The 25,526-nt window shown below is 52.3% G+C and overlaps 3 protein-coding genes across 3 annotated transcripts; all 3 read left to right on the top strand.

Moving 5' to 3' along the window:
• The first annotated feature begins 792 nt into the window (after positions 1-792).
• On the top strand, positions 793-3,770 carry tcap (titin-cap (telethonin)). Its single transcript, XM_088622591.1, has 2 exons — positions 793-1,128; positions 1,646-3,770. Exons 1-2 carry the CDS (start codon positions 980-982, stop codon positions 2,031-2,033), a joined length of 537 nt encoding a protein of 178 aa, XP_088478717.1. The 5' UTR covers positions 793-979; the 3' UTR covers positions 2,034-3,770.
• A 4,611-nt stretch (positions 3,771-8,381) lies between these two features.
• Positions 8,382-10,636, top strand: pnmt (phenylethanolamine N-methyltransferase). The gene is made up of 3 exons (XM_088623022.1): positions 8,382-8,959; positions 9,073-9,280; positions 9,445-10,636. Exons 1-3 carry the CDS (start codon positions 8,779-8,781, stop codon positions 9,878-9,880), a joined length of 825 nt encoding a protein of 274 aa, XP_088479148.1. The 5' UTR covers positions 8,382-8,778; the 3' UTR covers positions 9,881-10,636.
• Positions 10,637-12,097: 1,461 nt separating this feature from the next.
• Positions 12,098-24,790, top strand: pgap3 (post-GPI attachment to proteins phospholipase 3). Its single transcript, XM_088622705.1, has 8 exons — positions 12,098-12,612; positions 13,980-14,077; positions 14,399-14,551; positions 17,227-17,289; positions 17,478-17,539; positions 18,651-18,787; positions 19,396-19,600; positions 19,900-24,790. The coding sequence occupies exons 1-8, from the start codon at positions 12,393-12,395 to the stop codon at positions 19,961-19,963; spliced, it is 1,002 nt and encodes a 333-aa protein (XP_088478831.1). The 5' UTR covers positions 12,098-12,392; the 3' UTR covers positions 19,964-24,790.
• The last annotated feature ends 736 nt before the right edge of the window (positions 24,791-25,526 follow it).

Raw genomic sequence — 25,526 nt, 5'->3', positions numbered from 1 at the left:
GATTTTTCTCTCTTCCTCCTTCAAGCACTTACCCGAGGTGAATTTACAGAACCTGAGAAAAAGAGCATAACAGAATCAAAGTCTCAAAAGCGTTCTGCTCCTCAGAGGTCATCAATCAATATTATTTCAGTAGTAGCATTGAAATACATACACCCGACCAACTTGGTAAAGTTTCTAAGAGTACAACCGTGAAATCGAATGTTAAAATACTTTGACCAAAAGGCATACAGTAGATTTATAATAGGCAAAATTGTGGGAAAAAAAAAGCTGTGAAATATTTTGGCATCAGAAAGAGGATGGAAATGTAATCGAAAGCTTTGAGAGGTGTTTGGAGTGTTCTGGCTGTCCCTGAGCCCTGCTCTGTCAGCTGGAATGAGCTGATATTGTGGCTGTGTGATAAGTCAGACATCAGCGTAGTTTAAAAGTCCTCTGAACAGAAGAGAAGGGGGGACCTAAACAGGCCCTTTAAAAAAACAGTCATTCAATTTTTTTTCCATTTAGGGCAAAGGAGGCATAATGAAAGACGCCTGGGGGATTTTAGGGGGATAATTGTAATTTTCCGTTTGTGGTTGGCTTGTCGGATGGAATGGGGGGGGGGGAGACATTGTTATTGGGGTGTCGGGGGCTTTGATTCTCGTCATTTCCAACATCGCCCCCTCCTTCCCCTGCCCACTGCCCGGTGCCCACTCTGCCCTGGGTGTCGGGTGTCGGTACACGGAGTGCGCTAGCTGGATCTGAAGGGTGAGGGCAGAACCTGGAAATAGCAGCACCTTCCCCTATATAAAGCGGGGCTGGGCTGGCGGAGAGGGAGACCGAGACAGAGCAGATCAGAGGACAGCTGCCACTACAGCTACAGCTACAGCGCTACTCACCCAGCAACACAGAAGAAGGGAGCGGTACCATCGCGAGGAGCCTGACCGACCGCACATCGAGAGTGTCCTGGAATCAGAAAGGGCCGACAGACAGACGGACAGACGGGATGCAGGGGCGCACGGTGCTCGTCAAGCGGGCAGGAACCCTGGCGCGGGCCGAGCTGGGCTGCAGCGTGCGGGAGGAGAACCGGGCGGACCGGGAGAGCTACAGCGCAGACTGGCAGAGCGTGAGGCTCATCACACAGCCGCAGGACAGGTGAGAGAGGCGTTCAACCCCTGAGCACTCCATGACGCTTCGATAGGGAGGGCGTCGGGCTTTTCTCATTCAAATTTCCACTGGTGCCTCTGTACAGTAATTGGTGCTTCCCTGGTGTGCTTTACATGATCAGCTCTCCGGTCCTGCCCCATGGTGAGATAATGAAATATTTCATACCCGGACCGCAGTCTTGGGCACCAACAGCCTGTTTGCTGTGCTCTGGTTCTGTGAAATGTCCTGGACACATGGGTGCAAGTTAACCGCTTCTGAACCTGACCACCTTAAGAGCAGCCTTTTGAGCAGCATTACAGTGAAGAGACACCAGCCTGCCTCAGCCCATCGCTGCTGCTGGGAGGGCCTGATGGTGACGGATGGCTGGAGACGGTGACGTCTGGCAATAGTCTGCGGGATTTTGTGCACCCCTGTACAGGAGTGAGCCGTGCTTGAAAACTGCCCTGGCCTGGTTGATTGTCTGCTTCACTCTTGTCCTCTTCCTCCGTCCCCCCCCCCCCTGCAGGCAGTCTCTTCACGCCGTGGATGAGTGTCGGCGCGAGTCTCTGACCCGCCAGTGGGAGGCCCGTCCCCTGGTCCAGCACTGCCCCTCCGGCGTGCTGCGTCTGGGCACTGTGGCTGGGGGGGTGCGCGAGTACCAGCTGCCGTACCGGAACACCCTGCCCGTGCCCCTGTTCGCCCCCGCGGAGCTGGGCGCCCGCCTGGGCAGGGGCTCGCCCCACGAGGAGGAGCCCCGCCCCGTCGTCCTCTCCGACGGTGCCTGTCCAACCAAGAGGGCCCTCAGCGACATCAAGAGGGACCTGCCCCCCATCACCCAGCCAGTCAGGATGGACTTCGCCAAGGCCCCCAGGTCACTGGGCCGCTCCATGTCACAGGAGGCCCAGAGAGGCTGAGGGGGAGAGGGACAGGGAGAGGCTGAGGGGGAGAGGGACAGGGAGAGGCTGAGGGGGTGACAGGTCTTCTGATGGAGCAGCAGGAACAGGATGGAGAAAAAGGGGTGTTATAGAGAAATGCCCAAATTTTGGACGAGTGTAGCTGATTGAATGATGTGATCTGTCTGATTTATGTACCTGGAGTTCGAGGATCTGTTAACAATTTTCTGTGTCACACCCCCCTATGAACCCCCCCCCCAGGCTAAACTTTCTTAAACAGAGGAGGTTTTTCTACAGTGGAAGGGGGAGTGAGGGGGGAGTTATTGAGATTAATTTACATGGGATTTTCACATTGCCAAAGGAGTCACCCCGCCAGCACCCCTCCTTTTCCTGCCCCGAGGGGGAGACCGAGCCTGTCAGAGGCATCCTAGGTAGTGCTGCCCCAAAACCTAATTCAGAGGTTCAGACTTAGTAATGCTCTTTCTCGCTAACGGGACTGTTTCTGCCAAATTTAGATTGAGTCTGCTGCTTTGCAGAGCAGCTTTTGAGGTTGTCATTCTAACTGGATGGCTTCTAGGTCGCTTCAGTATTGGGGTACCCAGATGAAAGGATTTGGCTGGAAAAGCCCCTAGCCCAGGGGATCCTGAGGATTAATTTGCACCCCTGATAGTGGGGGTTTGTTCTCCTGCTTCTTGCCTGTGCGAAAGCAGCAGCACAGCCAAGCTTCTGCAAGACTGTGCTTACTGGTGCGAGCAGGGGTGATTCGTGAACGGACGACCCTGGATTGGGGTCCAGCTGCAGAGTGCACACAGAAATAGTCATGGATACTGGGGGACGCACGGCGTAGTTTTGCACGGAAGAATTGGCACAGCACTGCTCCGCCCTGGGACACTACCCCCCCGCCTGCTTCAATGCCCACGCAGGTGGAGGGCACAGTGAACAGGACCCGATTCAGGCTGAAAGTGGCTGGGGCAGGGCTAATGCCGACAGCAGGTGTTGGCAAGGTGCACATGTGGGCAACAGAGGGCTCGTTTTACAGAGGGAGCACCTTGCTGAAGAATGCAATGCGGGCACGCAGTGTTCCCGCAGAGATGGAGGGATTATCGGAGGTCGGGCACGGAAAAGGGATGAGTGGATACAGGGTTGAACGAGAGAGGGAAGGAGGAGGGGCAGGAGCTCCAGGCCTTGAGCGGAGTCTTCTGGCTGTTGGATTGACAGCAGCTGCCTGGGCTGCAGGCTCGGGAAATTTCTCCGCTGTCTGTCACTGAGCTGCAAGCGCTGCCCATCTGCCCCACCCCTCACTGTGGTGCTTTTATTTGGGGTGGGGGGGGGGAGGCAGAGTTATTTCCCCTGCTGTGGCTTCTGGGGGAACCCTGTGGGACTGCTGGGCGCCTGTCATTTGGGGGCAGTGTAGCACAATGGGTGCTCCAGCTCCTTCTCCCTGAGTCCCTCTCAACGCCGCAGCTGCCTGGGGGAGCTGGGACCACCAGGGCAGATGCCTGTGCAGGATGGGAGAGCAAGCATCCTGCCCTCTGAGCTGGGGTTGAGGCTCGGTGGGGTGGTCTGAGCTCGTTTCGGGATTTCTGCGCCAGTGGGGTCCTCTTGCACAGATTCTAGCAGTGACCAGGTTTGGGCACTCTCTTCGGTGGAAGGGCAGAGACTTTCTTAATATGTAACATTCTGTATAGACATGCTATGGTATCTTGGATTGTGATTTTTATTTTGTACAATAAATTATCCATGTGATTGAAACACTTCCTTCTGGGTGACTGAGTATTTCTGTTAGCAAGTTTGACAGTCTTGTCTTTGTGAACATGCAGGATATGTGTACTAGCTGTTATGGGTATCTGGACCACAATATACAAAAAAGGGGGTCTAACTGGTGCTGTTGTCCCCCCAACTCCCTAGTCGTTACTATTTTACTGTTTGGGGTGTATTTGCACATTAGCATTCATCTATATGAAATGTCAGGTGAGATTTATAATTGGTATCAATCCTGTACCAATTTTTGAGGTTCAGAACTGCACTCATTCAGGTGTGTTGTCTGAAATCTAACTGATTGCACCCCTGCTCCTTGTGGCCTGTCTGAAACTGTGCCACTCCCACTGCAGGCATATCTGATACACTGCCACTCCTGCTGTGGACATGTCTGATACAGTGCCATTCTCATCTGTGTCTGTTCATTAATTTGTCAACTAGAACTGTTCAGTCAGACATAACATGAAACCAACTGAGCACAGCTTAACGTTAAAACAGTGTCCTTGATGTCAGGTATTTCTGATTGACTGAATGACAAGTTAAGTAAAAGTCTAAGACAATAATCTGATCAACTGAGTCATCAGTAAGCCCTGGAGATGTCAGCTGGAATGTAAACCAGTTGGCACAGTGATCCTGCAGGGCCAGGACTGGGAGACCCCTGAATTGGGCAGAGCAGTGGCACTGTGGCTACAGATCTGCGCCTTTGACTGGAAGGTTGCTGGTTCAAATCCCACGGCTGGCAGAGGAATCCTACTCTGTTGGGCCCCTGAGCAAGGCCCTTCACCCCAGCTGCTCCAGGGGCGCTGTATAAATGGCTGACACTGCGCTCTGACCCCCAGCTTCTCTCTCCCCGTCTGTGTGCCTGTGTGTCTCGTGGAGAGCAAGTTGGGGTCTGCGAAAAGACACATTCCTCATGCAAGAAATTGTATTTGGCCAATAAAGTGATCTTAACTTATCATGAACTCCACTTTGTGAAGGGGACCTGGAGTTGTGACAGCCTTTTTTCCCTCGTCTCCTTTCTAATGAAACTTACAAGCCCCCTTTACAACAGCTGTGTGGGCGGTCTTTCTCACGATCGGAGGCTTGTTGTTCTCGGGAGCTGCAGCAGCCTCTATGTCACGAGATGTGCCAGGGGTAACGCAACAAGGCGCCCAGCGTCCAGACCTTTTAATTCCCACTCGTACGGATGCTCTTTCCACCCTTTTATTCTGTGCCAGCTCCCCCACCCTGCCTGTCTGCCAGGGCATCAGCACAGGGGTATATATAGCACAGTAAACACTGTCCTGCCCCTAGAGCTGGGCTTAACTGCTCCTCACAGCAGAGCCCATAATCCTCCCAGCTCTCTGGGGGGTATTTCCAAAATAAGTGCCACGAATAACTGCCCCAGCATCACAGTGGCCCAGCACTTGCAGAGAGGGGGGGGGTGACCAGGCCTGGTGCAGCCAGGGACGTCTGCCTCTCTGCCTGTCTGATTATCGGTGTGCTGGTGGCAGAGCTGGAGACAGGACGGGGGTAATGGAGTCGTAGATATATAGATAAGGATAGAGCTGCACGGAATCCTGACGTTTAAATAAGGACCTGCAAATCACAGCGGGATATTCCAGTTTTCCCAGAATACTTCTGCAGCCGTGGTGATAAACGTCCAGGCTGAGTCTCTCCGGGAAGCGGTAGGCAGGTGCTTTAAGCCACACGGATTACAATGCAGGACAAACAAGACCAAGGCTGTGTCTGGTGACAGCTGGGGATGAGCTGGGAATGTTAGAGGGGGGCAGCAGGGTCCTGTTTCAACCCCTGCTCCAAATAATCCTGTAGGACACTGTTCTCTCCTTTCTTTCATCCCTCACTCCCTGTGTCTCCTCTCTCTCATTCTCTCTTTTTCTTGTTGCTTTTCTTCTTGTTGTTGTTACAAACAGGAGGAGACCCTTTGCCCACCCCCCCCCCCCCCACTGTAGTTCGTTTTGGTTGCAAGCAACTAATCAGTCTCCTCTAACTGTTTCGTAAAAAGGCCAGGGTTTAGAATGGGCTCCAACAACATGGCTGGGCATCTTGCTCCATTCTCCCACAACCCTTGGGGTAAAGACGCCGCCACCGGATCTGAGTTCAAATGCACCTCTAAATAGTTTCCACCTGTGTCCTCTTAGATTTTGTGTTTGGGATTCACACTGATTGATCCTAGAAGAGTCCGTTGGAATGATTTTGTCGATGTTTTTGAGGATTGTGAATATGTTAAATCAGGCCCCCTAGTGGTCTTCTCCTCTTCATCACGGCTTTATCTTTCCCTTATAATCTTTCTCTGTCTGACCTTCGCCCTCTCTGTCCCTTTGTGTCTCCATACCTCCCCCTCCTTCCTCTTCATCCCGTTCTTTCTCACTCAAACACTCTCTCCTACTTCATGATAAAAGAGGTGCTGACAGGTGGCCCTCTTACAGAGCCCAGTCTTCTGGGGGACATCTGGAAAGCTCTGTGTATAGTTTGTGTATGCCCCCCCTACACACACATACACATTCTCCCTCTTTCCCTATCTCCCTCTCTCTCCACCTCTATCAGTGTGATGGCTGACAGCAGCACAGCGCTTGTCTTTATCAGCATGTCTCTATGTTAATGGAGCTCTGGCTTGAGTTAGCATGCCGTAGGGCGGGCGAATGTGGGACTTTAATAGCCTCGTGGGATGCAGGGAGATGCTATCACAGACTCTCACACTATCCTGATGTCTCCAGAGTGTGTGTGTGTGGGGGGGGTTTTATTTAATTAGCGCGTATCTCAGGACATGTGGCCATGATTGTGGAAACCACACCATGCACTCTCAGGAAAGGGCAGTGACAGCCAGCCCCATCTCCCCTCAGCTGCTCAGTTACCTGCCTGCCATGGAAAGATTCAGTTATTAAATCTCGCACAATTGTTCCTGTAGGAGTCCTGATGTGCGATACCGAGACATATCTGTAAACGATAGAGATAAAAAACGCCACTGGCCAAGACATATCTTTATGAGCATATCACTATTGTTATCAGTGCATGTACCTCCTTATGTACAGTTTATCCTGATGCATCCGTTCTTTCTTTCAATCACAGTTGGCTATAGCCATATCGAGCAGTGAGAGTGGAGTATAGAATAATCATGATACACTGTAGCACAGTGATTGTGTACTGTAACACAGTGAACACACTGATTGTGCAGTGTAGCACAGTGAACACGGTGATGGTGCAGTGTAGCACAGTGATTGTGTACTGTAGCACAGCGAACACAGTGATGGTGCAGTGTAGCACAGGGAACACAGTGATGGTGCAGTGTAGCACAGTGATTGTATAGTGTAGCGAAGTGTAACAGTGATGGTGCAGTGTAGCACAGTGAACACAGTGATCGTGCAGTGTAACACAGTGATTGTGCAGTGTAGCACAGTGATTGTGCAGTGTAGCACAGCGAATACAGTGATGGTGCAGTTTAGCACAGTGAACACAGTGATCGTGCAGTGTAACACAGTGATGGTGCAGTTTAGCACAGTGAACACAGTGATCGTGCAGTGTAACACAGTGATGGTGCAGTTTAGCACAATGAACACAGTGATCGTGCAGTGTAACACAGTGATGGTGCAGTGTAGCACAGTGAATACAGTGATGGTGCAGTGTAGCACAGTGAACACAGTGATAGTGCAGTGTAACACAGTGATTGTGCAGTGTAGCACAGCGAATACAGTGATGGTGCAGTTTAGCACAGTGAACACAGTGATCGTGCAGTGTAACACAGTGATGGTGCAGTTTAGCACAATGAACACAGTGATCGTGCAGTGTAACACAGTGATGGTGCAGTGTAGCACAGTGACCACAGTCCTTGACTGGGAGGACAACTTGGAGCGCAAAAAGACACGAGACACAGAGAATGTCAATTGACAGCACCATCCCCTTGCAATGAAGCCAAACACAGACCATGATGGACAAACACAAATACTGACTTTTTTTCCTGAGACATTCAGTTCAGTCAGGAGCCTCACCTGATAGGGGGAAGGGTGAGGGAGTCCAGATTTCTGAAGGAAATATTCAGCAGGATTGTGCCCTGGAGTGTTTTGTAGAAAGCAGCCATTTTGGATCAACTGGAAAACAAGGGGAGAGGATGAACCAAAATGGTGATGGGCACTCCAGTAAGTGATTACACCTGTAGGCTGGGATAATGAGCCCCAGCTGCTATATAAACCTGATAGAACAGGACAAGAGTCCAGCTTTGGGAATTAGGAGGGAGAGAAAGGCATTGAAAGAGGTGTGTGGGTTTTATGTCTGTGGTAATTGGGATGGTTTAAATTAATCCTACTTTTTTTTTTCTTCTAGTGAGGAAAATTAGTTAAACTGTAATTATAACTCTACTAGGGGACTATTTTTTTGATCTGGTCTCAAAAGGATTTGTTGGTTTTCTCCAAGGATATAGACCTTTTTTTTTTTGTGCTAAAGAACCTTTGGTCATCTGCCCTGTGGTACAGCCCAGTGGGTGCAGTGTTTTGCAGTAATGGTGTAGCTCAATGAGAATGCAGCAGGGAGAGTGTGCATCCCTGTTGTACTGGAGAGTGGGTGGTGAGAGAGGAAGGAGGGGGGGGGATATTAACAGGAGAAGTGTGGGTGGGGTGATCCATTAGTAGATGCTGAGGCAGAGAGAGCCTCCTTAGATCATATCACTGCCCAGGGCTGGGGATGACCTAGGGCATGGAGCAGGAGGGGGACAAGTAAAATTCTCCAGACGCCAGGATTCACTCGCACAAAGCGAGCGAGGGGTATAAATACAGATGGCAGCTCACACCCAGGGACAGACTGAGAGCGGCTCTGCTGCGCTGAGACTCGGGTGCCCTCAGACTGGCACGGCTTCCTCGCAGACGCAGAGCTGCGCTTGCAGGCCGGCGGACGTGGTCTCGATCGCTTGTCTTGTTCTGTTCTCGGCCCGGCGAGACTTAAAACCGGCTACGTCTGCGGGGGAAGTCGAGACGGTCTCGCTCCCGGGATTGAATCCGCAGCCCAGCGAGCGGGAGGGATGGAAAAGCGGGAAGAGGCTGGCATCGAGGTGGGGGTGGCTGCCATGGCTCAGTGCTACCAGCCGTTTGAGCCGGCTGCCTACCTGCAGTACAACTACACCCCTCCCCGAGCGGACTTCTCCCGGCTGGACAGCATCGTTCCCTGGAAACTGGGCTGCCTGCACCGAGCCTTCACTGCGGGTGAGCCTGGCACCGGGGCCGAGTGTGCGTGGGGGGGTGGGGGGCGTCTCCCTGGGTGGATCTGTCGGAGTGAGCGTCCTCTCTTGCTCTGACCCCCTCCTCTGCCCGCCTAGGTGACATCTGCGGGGGCACCCTGGTGGACGTCGGCTCGGGCCCCACGCTGTACCAGGTCCTGAGCGGCTGCGAGGTGTTCGAGAAGCTGGTTCTGACCGACTTCCTGCCGCAGAACCGGGCCGCGCTGCGGCGGTGGTTGGGGGACGACCCGGGCAGCTTCGACTGGAGCCCGTACCTGCGGCACGTCTGCCAGCTGGAGGGCCGCAGGTGAGGCACGCTGGGCACGGCGCTGGGGCCTCATTCCCAAGGTGTGGCCGTCGGTGGGCTGAGATCTCCCTCCGTGTGATGGGCAGAGGGGTATTGATCAAGGCCAGGTCAGGGGTGTGTTCAGACACTTGTATGATTCTGTGTCCCTGTTTGCCCCCCTGCAGCCCGGAGGCGTGGCGCGAGAAGGCTGCCCGCCTGCGCTCAGTGGTGACAGACGTCCTGCCCATTGACGTGCACCGTCCCGCCCCCCTGCTGCCCGGTGCCCTGCCCGGCCCGGCGGACTGCCTCGTCTCCTCCTTCTGCCTGGAGGCCGTGAGCCCGGACCGGCCCGCCTTCACCCAGGCGCTGCGCCACGTCTCCACGCTCCTGCGGCCGGGGGGGCACCTGGTGATGATCGGGGCGCTGGAGGAGAGCTACTACCTGGGCGGGCCGGGCGTGCGGATCCCCGTGGTGCCCGTGGACCAGGCCTTCGTCACCGCCAGCCTGGAGGAGTGTGGCTACACCGTGCTGGAGTTCTGCACCTACGTCCTGCCCGCGGACATGTGCGTGGGTGTGGATGATGTGGTGGGCATCTTCTTCCTCAAGGCCAGAAAAAAGTAGAAGGGGGATTGAGAGGGGGCACCATCGTCAAGGCTCCCTACTCAAAGGCAGCCTTGCCAGTCTAATTCGGAGAGTCTGCATCTGCTCCTTGGCTTCTAAATCCCCAACTCGAGACTCATCCTTCTCGGTTGGTATCTTTACCTTTCGTTCTGAAAGGTGGCGCTGAAGCAATCGCAGCAGGGGCCAGTGGTGCTGTCTGGCGCCGGTCCCCAGATGGGCACTAGTGGCATATGTGCACGTCTGTCCAGCTGGGCAGGATGCAGGAACAGGTGGGATTGGAGAGTGAGGAGCAGAGAGGCTGTCTGAAATTCTTGTTCCAGACCCCCACAACTATTTGTGTAATGGCCCTTCTGTTTTTCGGTCTTAAATGCACTTGTTTGCAGTTCCAGCTCGTCTGGGTTGTTTGGAACAACTGCCTTTTCTGTGAAATAGGTGCTATGTAAGATGCAGCTTGGTGATCTGCACTACTTTTATTCTCCTGAACGACGCTGCCTGCCTGTTGTAGAGTCCTGGACCCCTCTCTCACAGACCCCTTTCCAGATACTCGCTGGACACAGAGACCAAGTCCTCCTCAACTGAGGCTGAGGCAGTTTAAACAGGGAAGGAACATCAGCCCTGTTTGAGATCCTCACACACTGGATCAGTTCAATTTTACACCCTACATTACAGTCCTTTCAAAGTTGCTTCTTAAACCCACCTCCCCCCCTCATTTAATGTACATTCATTGTGAAACTTGAATAAATTTTCATATCTGAACTTCCCAGTGTACTTTTCTTGAGTAATTCCACCATTTATGTGCATCTCAAAGGATGAGAGGTTTATTCAGTGGCTTAGGGAGGGTTCAGGCTCCAATGTACCACAGTGCTAAACTCTGCTTGAAAGTTGGAAAATTGTATTGCAAGAAATGCCTTTTGGAGGGGTTAGGTGTCATTTTGTTTTTTTTTTAAATGCTGTGTAATCCAGGAATCGGCTCGGTTTACACCTGGTAGAGCTACTTATCAGCTCCAATAGGTTTCATCAACCTGGAATAGATATTGGATTTTTAAGGATGTGGTCTACTTGTGTGAGTGGTACAGTTAATTTAGAGAACTGCAGCTCTTGTCTAATTGGAAACCTAGTAAATGGCAGCCTTTTCATTTTGTGCAGTCTGAAGTATGACTTTCAAAATGTGCATTTTTGGCCCTGTGTAGAATTACTGACTTGCATTTGGGCATGTTTTTAAATGAAAAGCTGTCACTGTGAAGTTCCCCCAACTGCTCAGTTTTAACTGCTGCTGTGCTTGTTAAAACCCCTCCCTTTCCCATCTTCTCTTCTACTCTAGACTTCTCCCCCAGGACACGTGGGGCTTTGGGGATTTTCCTTAGGTTCTTTGATGGCTGATTAGACAAAGACCTTCACTTCATTAGAGGCACAGAACCTGGCTAGAAAAATATAGAAGAGTGATATAAATAAGAGCATGTCTAGCAAAATAAAACCTGCAGAGAAGCTAGGTCCTCCTTTCAGTATCCTGATCCTGCACAAAAACAGGAGAGGAGATGTTGAGCATCATGGTGCTGAATTAAGACTGGCCAGTGGTTCTCAGTCCTGATCCTTCAGAGCCACGCTCTCTCCTGGTTTATGTTCCAGCTCTTCCCTGTAACCATCAATCTAACTGATCTACTGGCTTGTTTAGGCATTTCTTTCAGTCCTCGATTTTAACTATCCTAAACTGTTGTTTTCCACAACTTCAACATACACACAACCCCATCTCGGCTTGCTTGTTAAAACTAATGGAGCAAATTCTTGACTAAGAAGCTCTTAAGAGGTGGGAATGACAGTGTATCAGACACTGATAACTGGTTACTGTTCAGCTGACCCACTTGCAAGAGAGGAATACTCAAACCCAGCGGTTGGCACAGGGCTGATACCCAACGTGAATTCCGTGCAGCTTTTTTTTTGTTGTTGTTTTAAAGCTGAAAGGCATTTAAAAAAGGAAACGGAAATCGGTTTACCTGCTGGAGAACAGAAGCCTAGGTTTTGCCCAGCACGGGGACTGAGACAAAAGGAACAGGAGGAGTACAACAGGCTCATACAGTGTATGACACCTGCATTTGTCCCTTGCACAGGTGGCGCTTGTGAAGTGGGCGAGTTAGGCGCCTTAGCTTTGGGCTCCCTCTAGTGGCGACAGGGCGCCAGGACACCTTGGGCTTGCGGCTGCCCGGAACTGTGCTACTCGGAGCTCGGAGGCGCGGGGGGAGTGTATTCCCACAGACATAGGAAGTGGAGAGCGGCCGCGGCAGCGCTCCTGGAGCTGGAGCTAGGCAGTGTTGGCACTGCTCGTGTTGCATGCAGTGACGTTTCTGCCAGGTTTGCCCTGCCGCCGCCGAACGCGAAAACCTGCCCGGGGGCCGAGGACGCGATGCCCCGGTGAGACCTGCCGCTGCTTCCCTATGGCTTGATCGCCGCGTCGCCTCCCCCCCTCCCCACCACCCCCGTCGTGTGCCTTCCGTAAACCTGTCCGCCGGGCCCGACGATGTGCCCGTCGCCGTCCCGGGGCACGCAGCACCCCCGCTCCGCTGCCCGCCTGCTCCTGCTGGCGAGCTGCCTGCTCCTGCCGGCTCGGGTCTCCGGGTCCCAGGGAGACAAGGAGCCGTTTTATCGGGATTGTGTCAAGCAGTGTGTCCGAACCAACTGCACCGGATCTCGGCTCAGGGGGTTCGAGTCCTCGCAGCCCCACTACATGGCTCTGACCGGTAAGTCTCCGTGCCGCGATTACCTGCTTTGCGCTAGAAACAGCCGTCTTTTTAAATTACCTACGGACAGACGTGCAGTTCTGCAGCAGCAGCAGCAATCGCCCGGATCAATACTGCACCGCTCGCCACGGTAGATCGCGGCTCACAGCAGTTCATTTGGAGATTTTTAATTCGCTGTTCAAAGTTGCCGTCGGAGCTGGGCTACTTTAAGGGTGCAGCTCGTACATTTCGTGTCCACCTAGGGTCACCTTTGTTGGACAGGGGTCGTTCCTTCATCGGGCCAGCACAATTCTGCACGATCGCACGTTTTCCCTGCCTCTCGGCGTGTTCAGTCTCCCGTCAGTTCGGGAATAAAAGACAGGGCTTGTGCTTGGGTGCAACGGTCCTGTAGCACCTATCGATCTACCTGGGCGCAGTGCACAGTAGCTCCTGTCGTTGTAACCGGTAAACGGAAAGAAAAGCTTTGAGTAACTGCTGGTGGGCTAATTTTAAGCAAAGAAAAGCGACCATAATCTAAGATACCCTTTGCTGGGTTAAATGAAAGGAAGGATTTGTCAGCGGAAGAGTGTTCTGGTTGTCTTTGCCCCGGCTCAGACATAGCACTGGAGAAAAGGGAAAAGGCGGCTGATATAAATAAAAGCCTCATGCCTCTACAAGTCCCTTCAGCTGACAGCTGTGGCAGAGGCCCTTCCGCCTGTGTAAATTGTACTGGAAGATGGCTGCCTTGAGAAAAACAAGAAATTCGGGTTGAATAAAATGAAATGATTTGTTGCCTCAGAATCCAAGACAAGGTGGGGGAGATGTGGATCAGCAGTGGCCGGTCCTGGGGGGGCAGGTCAGTGTGTCTCCAGGGCTTCAAAGCCTGTTTAAAGCAGCAGCACCTGAAGAGCTGGGAGAGGCAGTTCAACTGGTCCAGTAACCAGCTGGCTTTACGACCCTGCTCCTGAAGATCACCCTGGTGCCTCTGGATATCACTGAGCCCCCTGAGCGCCCGGGGGCTTGGCGCACCCCAGTTACCCCCATTACCCCAATTGTGTGATGGCAGAAACAGGATCTTCGGGGACGATTGTGCCCCAGGACTGTGAGTGTGTGTGTGAGTGAGTGAGTGAGTGAGTGAGTGAGTGAGTGTGCGTGTGAGTGAGTGTGTGAGCGTGTGAGTGAGTGTGCGTGTGAGTGAGTGTGCGTGTGAGTGAGTGTGTGTGTGAGTGTGCGTGCGTGCGCGGGGTCAGTTTCACGGAAGTGTCCCGAGCTGGACGCCGCCGCCCCTGGCGACCGGTCTGGCTCCCTGTGTGAGGTGTGCGTGGCGCGTGTGCGTGGAGGGCTGGGCCGCGTGCCTCAGCGCCTGCTGCCCTTGTGTCCGCCCGCAGGCTGGACCTGCCGCGATGACTGCCGCTACCAGTGCATGTGGACCACGGTGGGGCTGTACCAAGCCGAGGGCTACAGGGTGCCCCAGTTCCACGGCAAGGTGCGTCTCTGCCCCCCTTCTGTCTCTCTCGCCTCCCTCTGTCCCTCTTGCCTCCCTCTGTCCCTCTCGCCTCCCTCTGTCCCTCTCGCCTCCCTGCCCCCCCTCTGTCCCTCTCGCCTCCCTGCCTCCCTGCCTCCCTCTCGCCTCCCTCCCTCCCTCTCTGCTCCCTGTTTGTGATTCCAGTGGATATTCCCCGTGCTGTCCTCTCTCGCTCGGTGTATAAATACACTGTATATTGCCGGAGGGGCCCAAATGGCTCCTCTTGTGTGTGAACGTTCCCGTGTCTGTGCTGACATGTTCTCTCCCCTCTCTCTCCCTCAGTGGCCGTTCACACGGTTCCTGTGTTTCGAGGAGCCGGCCTCGGCCCTGGCGTCTCTCCTGAACGGGCTGGCCTGCCTGCTCATGCTGCTCCGATACCGCAGCGCCGTGCCGCGCCAGTCACCCATGTACCACACCACCACCGCCTTCTCTCTGGTCCGTCTGCCTGCCTGTCTGTAGCCTCTTGACTCCATGTCTCTGTCCCAGCCTGCGTCTGGCAGGCTCTGCCACTGCGTGGTTCAGCGTGTCTGACTGAGGCTTATTGTGAGTCTCGAGTGCCAGTGTGTCTTGACTGTGGGTCTCGGGGTGTGAACAGTGCCAGTGTGTCTTGACTGTGGGTCTCGGGGTGTGAGCAGTGCCAGTGTGTCTTGACTGTGGGTCTCGGGGTGTGAACAGTGCCAGTGTGTCTTGACTGTGGGTCTCGGGGTGTGAGCAGTGCCAGTGTGTCTTGACAGTGGGTCTCGGGGTGTGAACAGTGCCAGTGTGTCTTGACTGTGGGTCTCGGGGTGTGAACAGTGCCAGTGTGTCTTGACTGTGGGTCTCGGGGTGTGAACAGTGCCAGTGTGTCTTGACTGTGGGTCTCGGGGTGTGAACAGTGCCAGTGTGTCTTGACTGTGGGTCTCGGGGTGTGAACAGTGCCAGTGTGTCTTGACTGTGGGTCTCGGGGTGTGAACAGTGCCAGTGTGTCTTGACTGTGGGTCTCGGGGTGTGAACAGTGCCAGTGTGTCTTGACTGTGGGTCTCGGGGTGTGAGCAGTGCCAGTGTGTCTTGACTGTGGGTCTCGGGGTGTGAACAGTGCCAGTGTGTCTTGACTGTGGGTCTCGGGGTGTGAGCAGTGCCAGTGTGTCTTGACTGTGGGTCTCGGGGTGTGAACAGTGCCAGTGTGTCTTGACTGTGGGTCTCGGGGTGTGAGCAGTGCCAGTGTGTCTTGACAGTGGGTCTCGGGGTGTGAACAGTGCCAGTGTGTCTTGACTGTGGGTCTCGGGGTGTGAACAGTGCCAGTGTGTCTTGACTGTGGGTCTCGGGGTGTGAACAGTGCCAGTGTGTCTTGACTGTGGGTCTCGGGGTGTGAACAGTGCCAGTGTGTCTTGACTGTGGGTCTCGGGGTGTGAACAGTGCCAGTGTGTCTTGACTGTGGGTCTCGGGGTGTGAACAGTGCCAGTGTGTCTTGACTGTGGGTCTCGGGGTGTGAACAGTGCCAGTGTGTCTTGACTGTGGGTCTCGGGGTGTGAGCAGTGCCAGTGTGTCTTGACTGTGGGTCTCGGGGTGTGAACAGTGCCAGTGTGTCTTGACTGTGGGTCTCGGGGTGTGAGCAGTGCCAGTGTGTCTTGACAGTGGGTCTCGGGGTGTGAGCAGTGCCAGTGTGTCTTGACAGTGGGTCTCGGGGTGTGAACAGTGCCAGTGTGTCTTGACTGTGGGTCTCGGGGTGTGAACAGTGCCAGTGTGTCTTGACTGTGGGTCTCGGGGTGTGAGCAGTGCCAGTGTGTCTTGACTGTGGGTCTCGGGGTGTGAACAGTGCCAGTGTGTCTTGACTGTGGGTCTCGGGGTGTGAACAGTGCCAGTGTGTCTTGACTGTGGGTCTCGGGGTGTGAACAGTGCCAGTGTGTCTTGACTGTGGGTCTCGGGGTGTGAACAGTGCCAGTGTGTCTTGACTGTGGGTCTCGGGGTGTGAACAGTGCCAGTGTGTCTTGACTGTGGGTCTCGGGGTGTGAACAGTGCCAGTGTGTCTTGACTGTGGGTCTCGGGGTGTGAACAGTGCCAGTGTGTCTTGACTGTGGGTCTCGGGGTGTGAACAGTGCCAGTGTGTCTTGACTGTGGGTCTCGGGGTGTGAACAGTGCCAGTGTGTCTTGACTGTGGGTCTCGGGGTGTGAGCAGTGCCAGTGTGTCTTGACTGTGGGTCTCGGGGTGTGAGCAGTGCCAGTGTGTCTTGACTGTGGGTCTCGGGGTGTGAACAGTGCCAGTGTGTCTTGACTGTGAGTCTCGGGGTGTGAACAGTGCCAGTGTGTCTTGACTGTGGGTCTCGGGGTGTGAGCAGTGCCAGTGTGTCTTGACTGTGGGTCTCGGGGTGTGAACAGTGCCAGTGTGTCTTGACTGTGGGTCTCGGGGTGTGAACAATGCCAGTGTGTCTTGACTGTGGGTCTCGGGGTGTGAACAGTGCCAGTGTGTCTTGACTGTGGGTCTCGGGGTGTGAACAGTGCCAGTGTGTCTTGACTGTGGGTCTCGGGGGTGTGAACAGTGCCAGTGTGTCTTGACTGTGGGTCTCGGGGTGTGAACAGTGCCAGTGTGTCTTGACTGTGGGTCTCGGGGTGTGAACAGTGCCAGTGTGTCTTGACTGTGGGTCTCGGGGTGTGAACAGTGCCAGTGTGTCTTGACTGTGGGTCTCGGGGTGTGAACAGTGCCAGTGTGTCTTGACTGTGGGTCTCGGGGTGTGAACAGTGCCAGTGTGTCTTGACTGTGGGTCTCGGGGGTGTGAACAGTGCCAGTGTGTCTTGACTGTGGGTCTCGGGGTGTGAACAGTGCCAGTGTGTCTTGACTGTGGGTCTCGGGGTGTGAACAGTGCCAGTGTGTCTTGACTGTGGGTCTCGGGGTGTGAACAGTGCCAGTGTGTCTTGACTGTGGGTCTCGGGGTGTGAACAGTGCCAGTGTGTCTTGACTGTGGGTCTCGGGGTGTGAACAGTGCCAGTGTGTCTTGACTGTGGCTCTCGGGGTGTGAACAGTGCCAGTGTGTCTTGACTGTGGGTCTCGGGGTGTGAACAGTGCCAGTGTGTCTTGACTGTGGGTCTCGGGGTGTGAACAGTGCCAGTGTGTCTCACCATGTCTGTCTCTGCAGGTGTCTCTGAATGCCTGGTTCTGGTCCACAGTGTTCCACACACGGGACACCTATCTAACCGAGGTAACGCTACAGAAGAGAACTAGACAGCAGAGCAGGCATTAAATAACTGGAAAATATTTGGTGCCCTTTGATTGCAAATGAAAAAAATCATCAGTATTCAAGTCGTATCCGTTTGTGGATTCTTGCTGCCAAGCTTAATACAACCGGCTGTCCTGTCCTGCCTGCCCACCCATCTCCTTCTCTTGCAGAAAATGGATTACTTCTGCGCGTCGGCCGTCATCCTTTACTCCATCTACCTGTGCTGTGTGAGGTAATGAGCGACTCTTCTCTGATTGGCCGTGCGAGCTGTCCGTTCCTTGCTGTCCCTCCCCCTTGCGCTGTTGTGCTGTGTGCGTCCAGCCAGCAGCGATTTCAGGGAAAAGGGAGTTTTTGCAGTTTCAGGTTTTACCGGCTTGTGGAAGTTGTAGAGACGGGGGGGGGGAGAGCCGCTAAGTGTCGAATTCATGAAATGGAATGATGTGGCCGCGCAGCAGGGATCTGTTTTGTCCCACTGGCTGGTTCGTTTCAGTCATGGGCAAGTGGATGAATTTTTTCTGGGGGGGCTGAATTCAGCCTGTTCGGCAGGAGGCTGACAGTCTAATGCTGAGGTCCTAGTCAGGTAAATGCTAGAAGACTGGACTCAGTGACCAGATTCGTTTCAGGGGAATGGATGAGCAATTCAACCTGCTAAACTAAGGTTTTCTCATCTAAACAACTTTGTTCTCTGGGCAAAGAGCACAGGAGAAATTAAGCATGTCTGGATTACTGGTGTTAAGCCACTCAACCCCAGCAGTGTAATCCACTCACTGTCTCCGCTGTGATCCAGGCAGGGCTGAAGGGATCTCTGGTGCGGGACCTGTCAGCAGGGGTTGCTGGGGCTGCGCGAACTGCAGCGTGGGAGTAACGCTCACAAGGTCGTGGGTTCAAATCAAACACTCCACACCCAGACATCTCCAGTTATATTCCCAGCTATCCACAGCTGTACAAGTGATTGCTGCTTTGGTTAAAAACCACATCAATTCTGCTTGACAAACATTGGAACATGCAGGAGTGCCATTGCAAGTTGTTACGAATGGTGTGACTTGGTAGTTTGCTGTGCCCTAGTGTTGGTGCCTATGTGCAGCTGTGGCAGATTTCCTGTTAGCAGCGTGGGGAATCTCGGGGGTTTGTGTCAGTGTTGGGGTGTGGAGCCTGTGGAACCGGGCACTAAAATGGGGACTGGGCAGCTACTTCTCAGTTAGGAACGGATCGAGACTTTTGAAAAAGGGGTGATTTGCCTTCGTATCTAGTCGTTGGTCTTCATTGGCGGACTTCGACGTGGGGTGACGCTCACCGACGTCTCTTTTCCTCCTTCCCGCCTTCTCCGCCTGGCTCTGCCCCAGGACGCTGGGACTGCGCCGCCCCGGCCTGTCCAGTGTGGTGGGCGTGGTGCTGATCCTGGCCTTCACCTCGCACGTCTCCTATCTCACCTTCGTCCGCTTCGACTACGGCTACAACATGGCCGCCAACGCTACCATCGGTGAGGAAGAGGGAGGGAGGAGGCTTGGGGGGGGGGGATTGTGGCAGTGGACTCTGTGAGAGGAACAGTCTACAGCCATGAGTCTGCCTGCTTTGTAACTTTGTGCAGAAAGGTAGTTTTGGGAACAGTTGTTTTGATGAAAACATGACGTCAATGGCTTTGACGTACATTTGCATTCGTTTAGAATAGTTTTATCCCATGCGATGCCAGTCTAGCACTCTCTGGGCTTTGCTCATTCAGTGCAGGCAGCACTCCTGGACAACGTAAATTTTATAAACAACATACAGACAAACATGTGTCTGCAAAAAAAACGCAACGACAACAAACGACAAGAACAATGCTGCACGGATCGCTACAGTAGACCCTGACTCACAGCAGTTAATCTAGAGATTTAATTAGCTTGTGGACACCGCTGTTTACAGACACCAACTATGCAGGTTTGTGGATAAGGGGTTTGAGCAGGTGTAAAGTGAGCACATTCTGGTGTTCTTCCCCTGGGCTCTAGCTGTGAGACCGTGTGCTGTCATTGTTTGTACCTGTGGGTGTCACATGGTACAGTGTGACCCCTGCCTGACCCCTCTCTCTCTCTCTGTGTGTGTGTGTGTCAGGGATGGTCAACCTCCTGTGGTGGCTGTGCTGGTGCTGGATGAACCGGCGGATTCTGCCGTACTGGTGGAAGTGCGGCTCTGTGGTCCTGCTGCTGCATGGGCTGGCGCTGCTGGAGCTGCTGGACTTCCCCCCTCTGCTCTGGGTGCTGGACGCCCACGCCATCTGGCACCTCAGCACTGTGCCCGTGCACTTCCTGTTCTACAGGTGAGGCGCGCCGCGGAGAGCCGGAGTCCGCCAGCCCCTCTCCCCGCTCCCCTCTTTCCTGCATTTCCACATTTCCTCGTGTGTCCTCAGATGTGGGTTGTGACCGGGGTACTGTCTGGGTGGCAGGCAGTAACGTCAGGAAACCGAGTTCCAGGGCTACTGCCCCAGGGCACGATCCCACCCTCTAGCTCCCTTGCCCAGTCCTCTTTTCGCTCTTCCCATTCTGTTCCTCCTTTCTTTTCCCCCTGCCCTCCTTCCCTCGCTCCCATCTGACCCCCTCTCTCTCCTCTCTCCCCCAGTTTCCTGATCGACGACAGCCTGCACCTCCTCAACACAGAGAAGACGGGGGTGAAGCTGGAGTAGGAGAGGCCTGGCCCCAGCTGCTCGTCTCTTTGGGCTCTCCGGTCTGGAGAGGAGCACGCCCTGGTTTCCCCAGCAACCACACTGTTTTTCCCCACTTTTAAAGACATTTTCAGATTTTAATTTGGATTTTATTTTGGGGGAAGAGGGGAGGGGGTGGGGAGGGAGAGATTTTATGTTGTGCCATGATTGATTTCTTTCGAGTTTTATTTATTTATCTTTATTTGCATTCACTGAGCTTTGCCTTGTGGGGGTGAGTGGAGGCCCAGTCAGCGAGACTGTGCTGAGAACCCCCCTCCCAGCAGTGTGTTTTATTGACAGGGGAGCCTCTGAGATCTCTGAGATCTGTCCTGGGTTTTCGTGAGCTGCAGGATACTTACATTAAGAGTCTTAAAGAATTTAATGAGCGGTGCTCTCTCACGCTGTCTGGGGGTAGGGCATCTGTGCTGTCTGCAGGGGTAGAAAGGGTGCTGATGGGTGTTGTCCAACATCCTGTTTTGCAAAGGATGCTGGGAGAATTATTCTCTCACCCCGACTGAAGGAAACGGGGACCTGACCTCTCAGCTGGGCTGATGTAGCTGCAGCGTTGTCATCGTTACCAGCCTCGGCAGTCATCCCACTTTTTATGTGCTGCTTATATTTTAAGCTGTCTGCATTCGTTTGCACTGGAAACGTAGCTAGGACTAGTTTAACAGGTGAGGTGGCGGGGAGAGAGGTGTCCACGGAGAGGAGGGGGTTAAAAAGAGGTGAAGCAAACCGGGACCAGCCACTTTGAGCAGTTTTTAAGACGCATGGCTGGTCTTGCCTTAATATGGTTCACTCTGTCCAAGCTCGTGCAGATTACAGTAGCTTGCCTTGGCGTCGGTTGCTTGGTAGATTGCGATTGGCCCTTTCATTACAGGTTTTCTGCTTCTGTTTGAAGCAGCAGCAGAACCTTCGGAGCTGGAAGACGTCATTGGCTTAGTTGGACCAATTTGCCAACGAGCCGATTCAGGTGGTTGAATGTCCGTGGACAGGGCAGTCCTTCTGGGCTGCAGTTGTGCCGCGCGGCCAGCAGAGGGAGACGTGGTCCTCAGTGTTTGACGCTGTGCTGCCCTGTGCCCTCTGGGGCTCCACGGGGTCAGTGCCAAGCCCTTCATTAGGGATTGACGTGCCTTTGAGCTCAGCTGAGATAAGCCTGGGGCTTTTTCATAGTCGTTAGCAGACAAGGTCTGCTACTAGGTGTTGGTGAAGGGGGTTACACGCTTACATTGCTGACTGGGTGCTCTGTGGTCCTGTTTTAGAGATTTGCCATTTACAGATTTTGTTGCTGCTTTTTTTTCTTAAAGATTACTGTTATATCCTAATTGTTATTGATCTATTTGTTAAGGGTAATGCTTTTTTCACAGAGGGGTGGCAGTGCTCCTATTGCACAGCAGTCTCTCATTTTACCAGCTTAAGGGCTGTTCTATATAATGAGCCAGCACCAGGCTTCTGCTGGTTAACATGGTTTTGACTGGATTTACATAAGTAGATCCATGAAGCTAAAATATCTGTTTTCTGTAAGGTATGTAGCGGAGTCTACCAGCTGGTAAAATCCTGAAATGGATGGCGCTGCTGTGCAATGAGACTTCTGTCTCCTTCCCTGTTAAATGGTGTGATTTTTTTTTGGGGGGGTGGGGGAGTGTTTTTTGACCAAAAGGATGATCAATCTCATTCACCTGGCTGCCTTTATTTTCACAGGGACAGGGAAGGGGTGTGTGTGTGTTTTGGAGGGGGGGGGGGTCTGTCTCCGATCAGGTGACCCTGTCTTCTCCAATGGGATCGCTGTGTGTTTGCTGCGAGTGTGTGGTGTTATGACTGTTCTTGGATCATTTGTTCTGGGAGTGCGACTGGCCTGGGGGAGGGCAGTAGTGTGTGGCTATCTTGAAAGCTGATCTTGAAAGCTAAGCATGTCTGGTCCTGGGCAGTACTGGAATGGAGACTGCTGTTGCAAGTGGTGTTGGTGGACCAGTAGGTGGTGCTCAGAATTTCTGAATTTCCAAAAACTGGTGCCCCAAGTCAGAGGTCCTGACTTCTTGATCTTTAGAGGTCTGGGGGCACTGCTTGTTAGAGTAGGAACACCAAATTCCATGTGACTCACATTGAACTTCATAAAACAAAATACAACTTCATCTCAAACATCGCTTTATAGGCACCCCTCGTATGGAAATGAGGTCACCCTGTCTTAGCATGAAGCAGCTGTGTAGTTATTCTGATGCGAGATTGGGAAGGCTAAGATGCTGAAGAACGCTGATTTACCAGCCCTGTGGCCAGAGAAGACAGGAGTTTTGAATGCGTACTGTACTGGTGCTTTTTAGGTATTCCCGGCTGGCTATTTTAAATTCAGATAGCAGTTCTAACCTGCACTGTGCCCTTCAGACAATGCAATAACTTCCATTTTGGGGAAAAAACTGCAGCTCATCCCCTTCCCCCATCACCCCCAAAAAACCTGATGGGTCGTGAGGTGTTGTCTTGTTGTCCTTCATCAAGGGGATCCAGCTCTTCCAGTGTCTCCCTTATTTTTATTGTGCACCTCTGCCAGTGCTTCACCCTGGGTGCTGTTTGGGTCTGGGCTTCAGCTTCCATGTTTTTTTTTTCCCCCGGACTCAACTAGTTTTACCTCATGACTTAAAAATGTGGCACCGTCAGGTGTTTTCGTCTGGGTTGTGCCCCGCTGTCCACCGCGTGAGTGCGAGTGAGCCTGCATCACCGTGTTGGTGTGGTTACATGCACGTCATTCCCCAGACAGGACCACCGTGCATTGAATTCCCGAGAGGAAGATGACAGGGATTCACAGCCATGGAAAAGCTGTGGGAGTGGGTGCCAAAGGTTTGACTGAGGCTACACAGCAGGCTGCCATGAGTCAGGTGTGGAGAATGGTGATGGCACTGGGCCGTTACTTGAAAGGCTGTATGGAACTGACAGTAGCTGAGTTTTTAGTAAGGAAGTCTACCCTGATTGCTTCAGTATAAAAGTGCCAACATTGCTCGAAAGTGTATGTGTGTTTCCTGTTCCTTATGAGACAAGGGGAATGGAAACTCTGGCCCTCAGTCCCACCTGACCCCAGCCTAGTGTTTAAGAGCCTTTAAAATGAATACTGTTTAAATTGAAGTGCCAAAAGTATAGAAGCGAGTAGCAAAGCATGGATCGGGTGGCCGTGATTGATGACGGGGCTGTCATGAAAACCATGACTGGGAAATCAAGCCCCAAAGGATTGTGGGAAACCTGTGAGATGCATCGTGGGATTTCAGTTCTCACACTTGTGTCCGAGCTAGGAGCCGGTGGTTCTGTCTTGCAGCTCTGGAAAAGAAATTCTACCAAGCTTAGTCCAAAGTGTCCAGTTCTGCGTGGGTTGGTAAATTCCGTTGGTTCTGGTCTTTTTTTTTTTGCCGAAGTAGGTGTGGGTCAGGATGGAAATAAGAACATGACGTTTTCAAATGAAAGAAGGACCATTTTGGTCATGTGATAGTTTGGTAGTAAATGGAATACAAAAGATATGTCTGGATGTTTCTTCAAGGACATCAGAGTTTGGGTCTCAGCCACCCGACTTGAAAGTCTGTTCCAGGTAGCTCTTTATAAAAAAAAGTTTTTAAACAGTGAAAGGGATTTCAAACTTCTCAGTTCTTATGCATTTTCAAGCTTTACAACAGACAATTCCAGTGCAAGTGTGTGCTGGCTGGGGTAAGTGTGCAGTTCAGTGCTTCAGTGTCCTTGAGGAAGTGTGTGTCCTTGGGTGGACAGTGTGTGTTTGACACCTGAGATAAACTGCTTTGAACTGGGAGACAGGGAAAACAGACATCTTTGTGCAGACTGTGAGCAATTCAGTGTGTATTGTTGAGCAGTGAGGCTGCATTGGTATATAAGTCTATGTTGGAGTGTGTTCGCAGGATAAAATTAGTGGTGAACTGTACAAAGTCTGCTTTTTTAACAGAAAAAAAGGTATTCTCTCATTTCTTTGGGGGTGGGGGCAGGATGCAGTTAACTCTGAGGACTTTGCAGTTATACTTTGTACTTGGTGCAGCTACATTATACCTTGTAATTGCAAACTGTTTTAACAGAGTTAAAGTCCGTTAAATTCATACAACCGATTGTGCAGAACAAGGTATCTAGTATAACCCTTTCTTTACATACTAACCTGTATGCTCACAAATGCAGAACACTGCCAGTTTGTCCTGGGCAGGTGATATGTCTGAGTTGTGTGATTGTATGTGTGTAGGCTGCTGTATCCCTGGGAACCCTGTGATTGATCTGGGAATGTGTGTGTGTGTCTGTCCCTTGCTGTCCGGGATCCTGAATGCTCGTGTTTGCGATGCAAGAGTACGTCTCCACTAAGATAGTAGGATGATAGATGATGTGGATAAATATAGCAGCTTTCAGATACAGAGAAAGAGTGAGACGGTGGACAGAGAGAGGGGGGAGATTTAGGATTGAGTCAGGGGGGCAGGATGGCAGAAATTCGGACTGACTCACTTTGGAAGGTGGAGTGGAGAGGATTGTTTCCTGCATACAAAACGTGTCGACTTCCATTCCGTTTTGACGGCCACAAACCTTAAAAGAGCAAGTGGGCGTCCCTGCAGGTGTCCCCAGGTCTATATATATATAAATACCCGAGCCCTTCCTAGCCAGTTGGCATGCCACCAGACACTTTGTGCTCCACAGCGCCCCCTCTCTGCTACGTATGCACATTGTCATTTTTTTCTTCTCTTTGGGAATGATGAACCTGTATATATCCAGTGGTGTATCCAAAAAAAAAGGAGCTTTAAAATGCAAACGAATGAGAATCCAAATAAATAGTCTTCTGTTACTTCAGCTGCCATTTTTGTTGTGTTTTTTTAAAGTCACAGCACCTTCCAGGAGTTCGTCTTTCTCTTAAACTTGTTGTGGGTGTTGAGGACTTGTGTGTTGTAGTCCTGCAGTATCAGGAATGACCAGGGCACAGTGTTGAGAGGCACGAAGGTCTCGGAGAGGGCATACACACACAATACCGGTCCAGGAGGAAAGAGATTGTCCACATCTTGACCCGAGTCCTTTTCTCTGCTGTGAAGAGAGGTGGGTAGCCGATATGGTGGCCACCAATGACTGGCCTTGTTCGTATCTTACAGACAGTACAATTCAGGGGTGTGGGTCAACTTTGTTCAGGGGCCTTTTTAAAGTAAAATGAACTTGGTTCCCCAGTTTGCCTTATGAGTTATCACCCATAGTCAACAATACTTAAAATGCGTCCTCAGTGGTCACTTTCTTGGGGTGGGGACTGAATTGCAACAGTTTAGCAGGGGCTGAAAACAGACCTGACTGACGTGTGAGGTGTTGTCTCCCTCCATTTATTTGTGCACTGAGTTTAAAAACAAACCCTAGCACCTCATCGCCAACGCGTCATGTTCTGCCAAATAACTAAATATATTAATGGTGTGCTTTGTAAAAAGAAAACCCCTACAGACAAGCATCCTTTCTTTAGCTTTTGGAGTATTTTAATGTTTTCCCCGTCTTCTCCTGTTCTAAATCATACATAAGTAAATATTACAACACCAAAAGGAATTTCAACCAA

Source organism: Lepisosteus platostomus, chromosome 28 (assembly GCF_059453375.1).
Source record: "Lepisosteus platostomus isolate fLepPlt1 chromosome 28, fLepPlt1.hap1, whole genome shotgun sequence".
Lineage (NCBI taxonomy): Eukaryota > Metazoa > Chordata > Actinopteri > Semionotiformes > Lepisosteidae > Lepisosteus > Lepisosteus platostomus.
The sequence above is the reverse complement of the archived record's forward strand: the minus strand, read 5'-3'. Positions and strand labels throughout refer to the sequence as shown.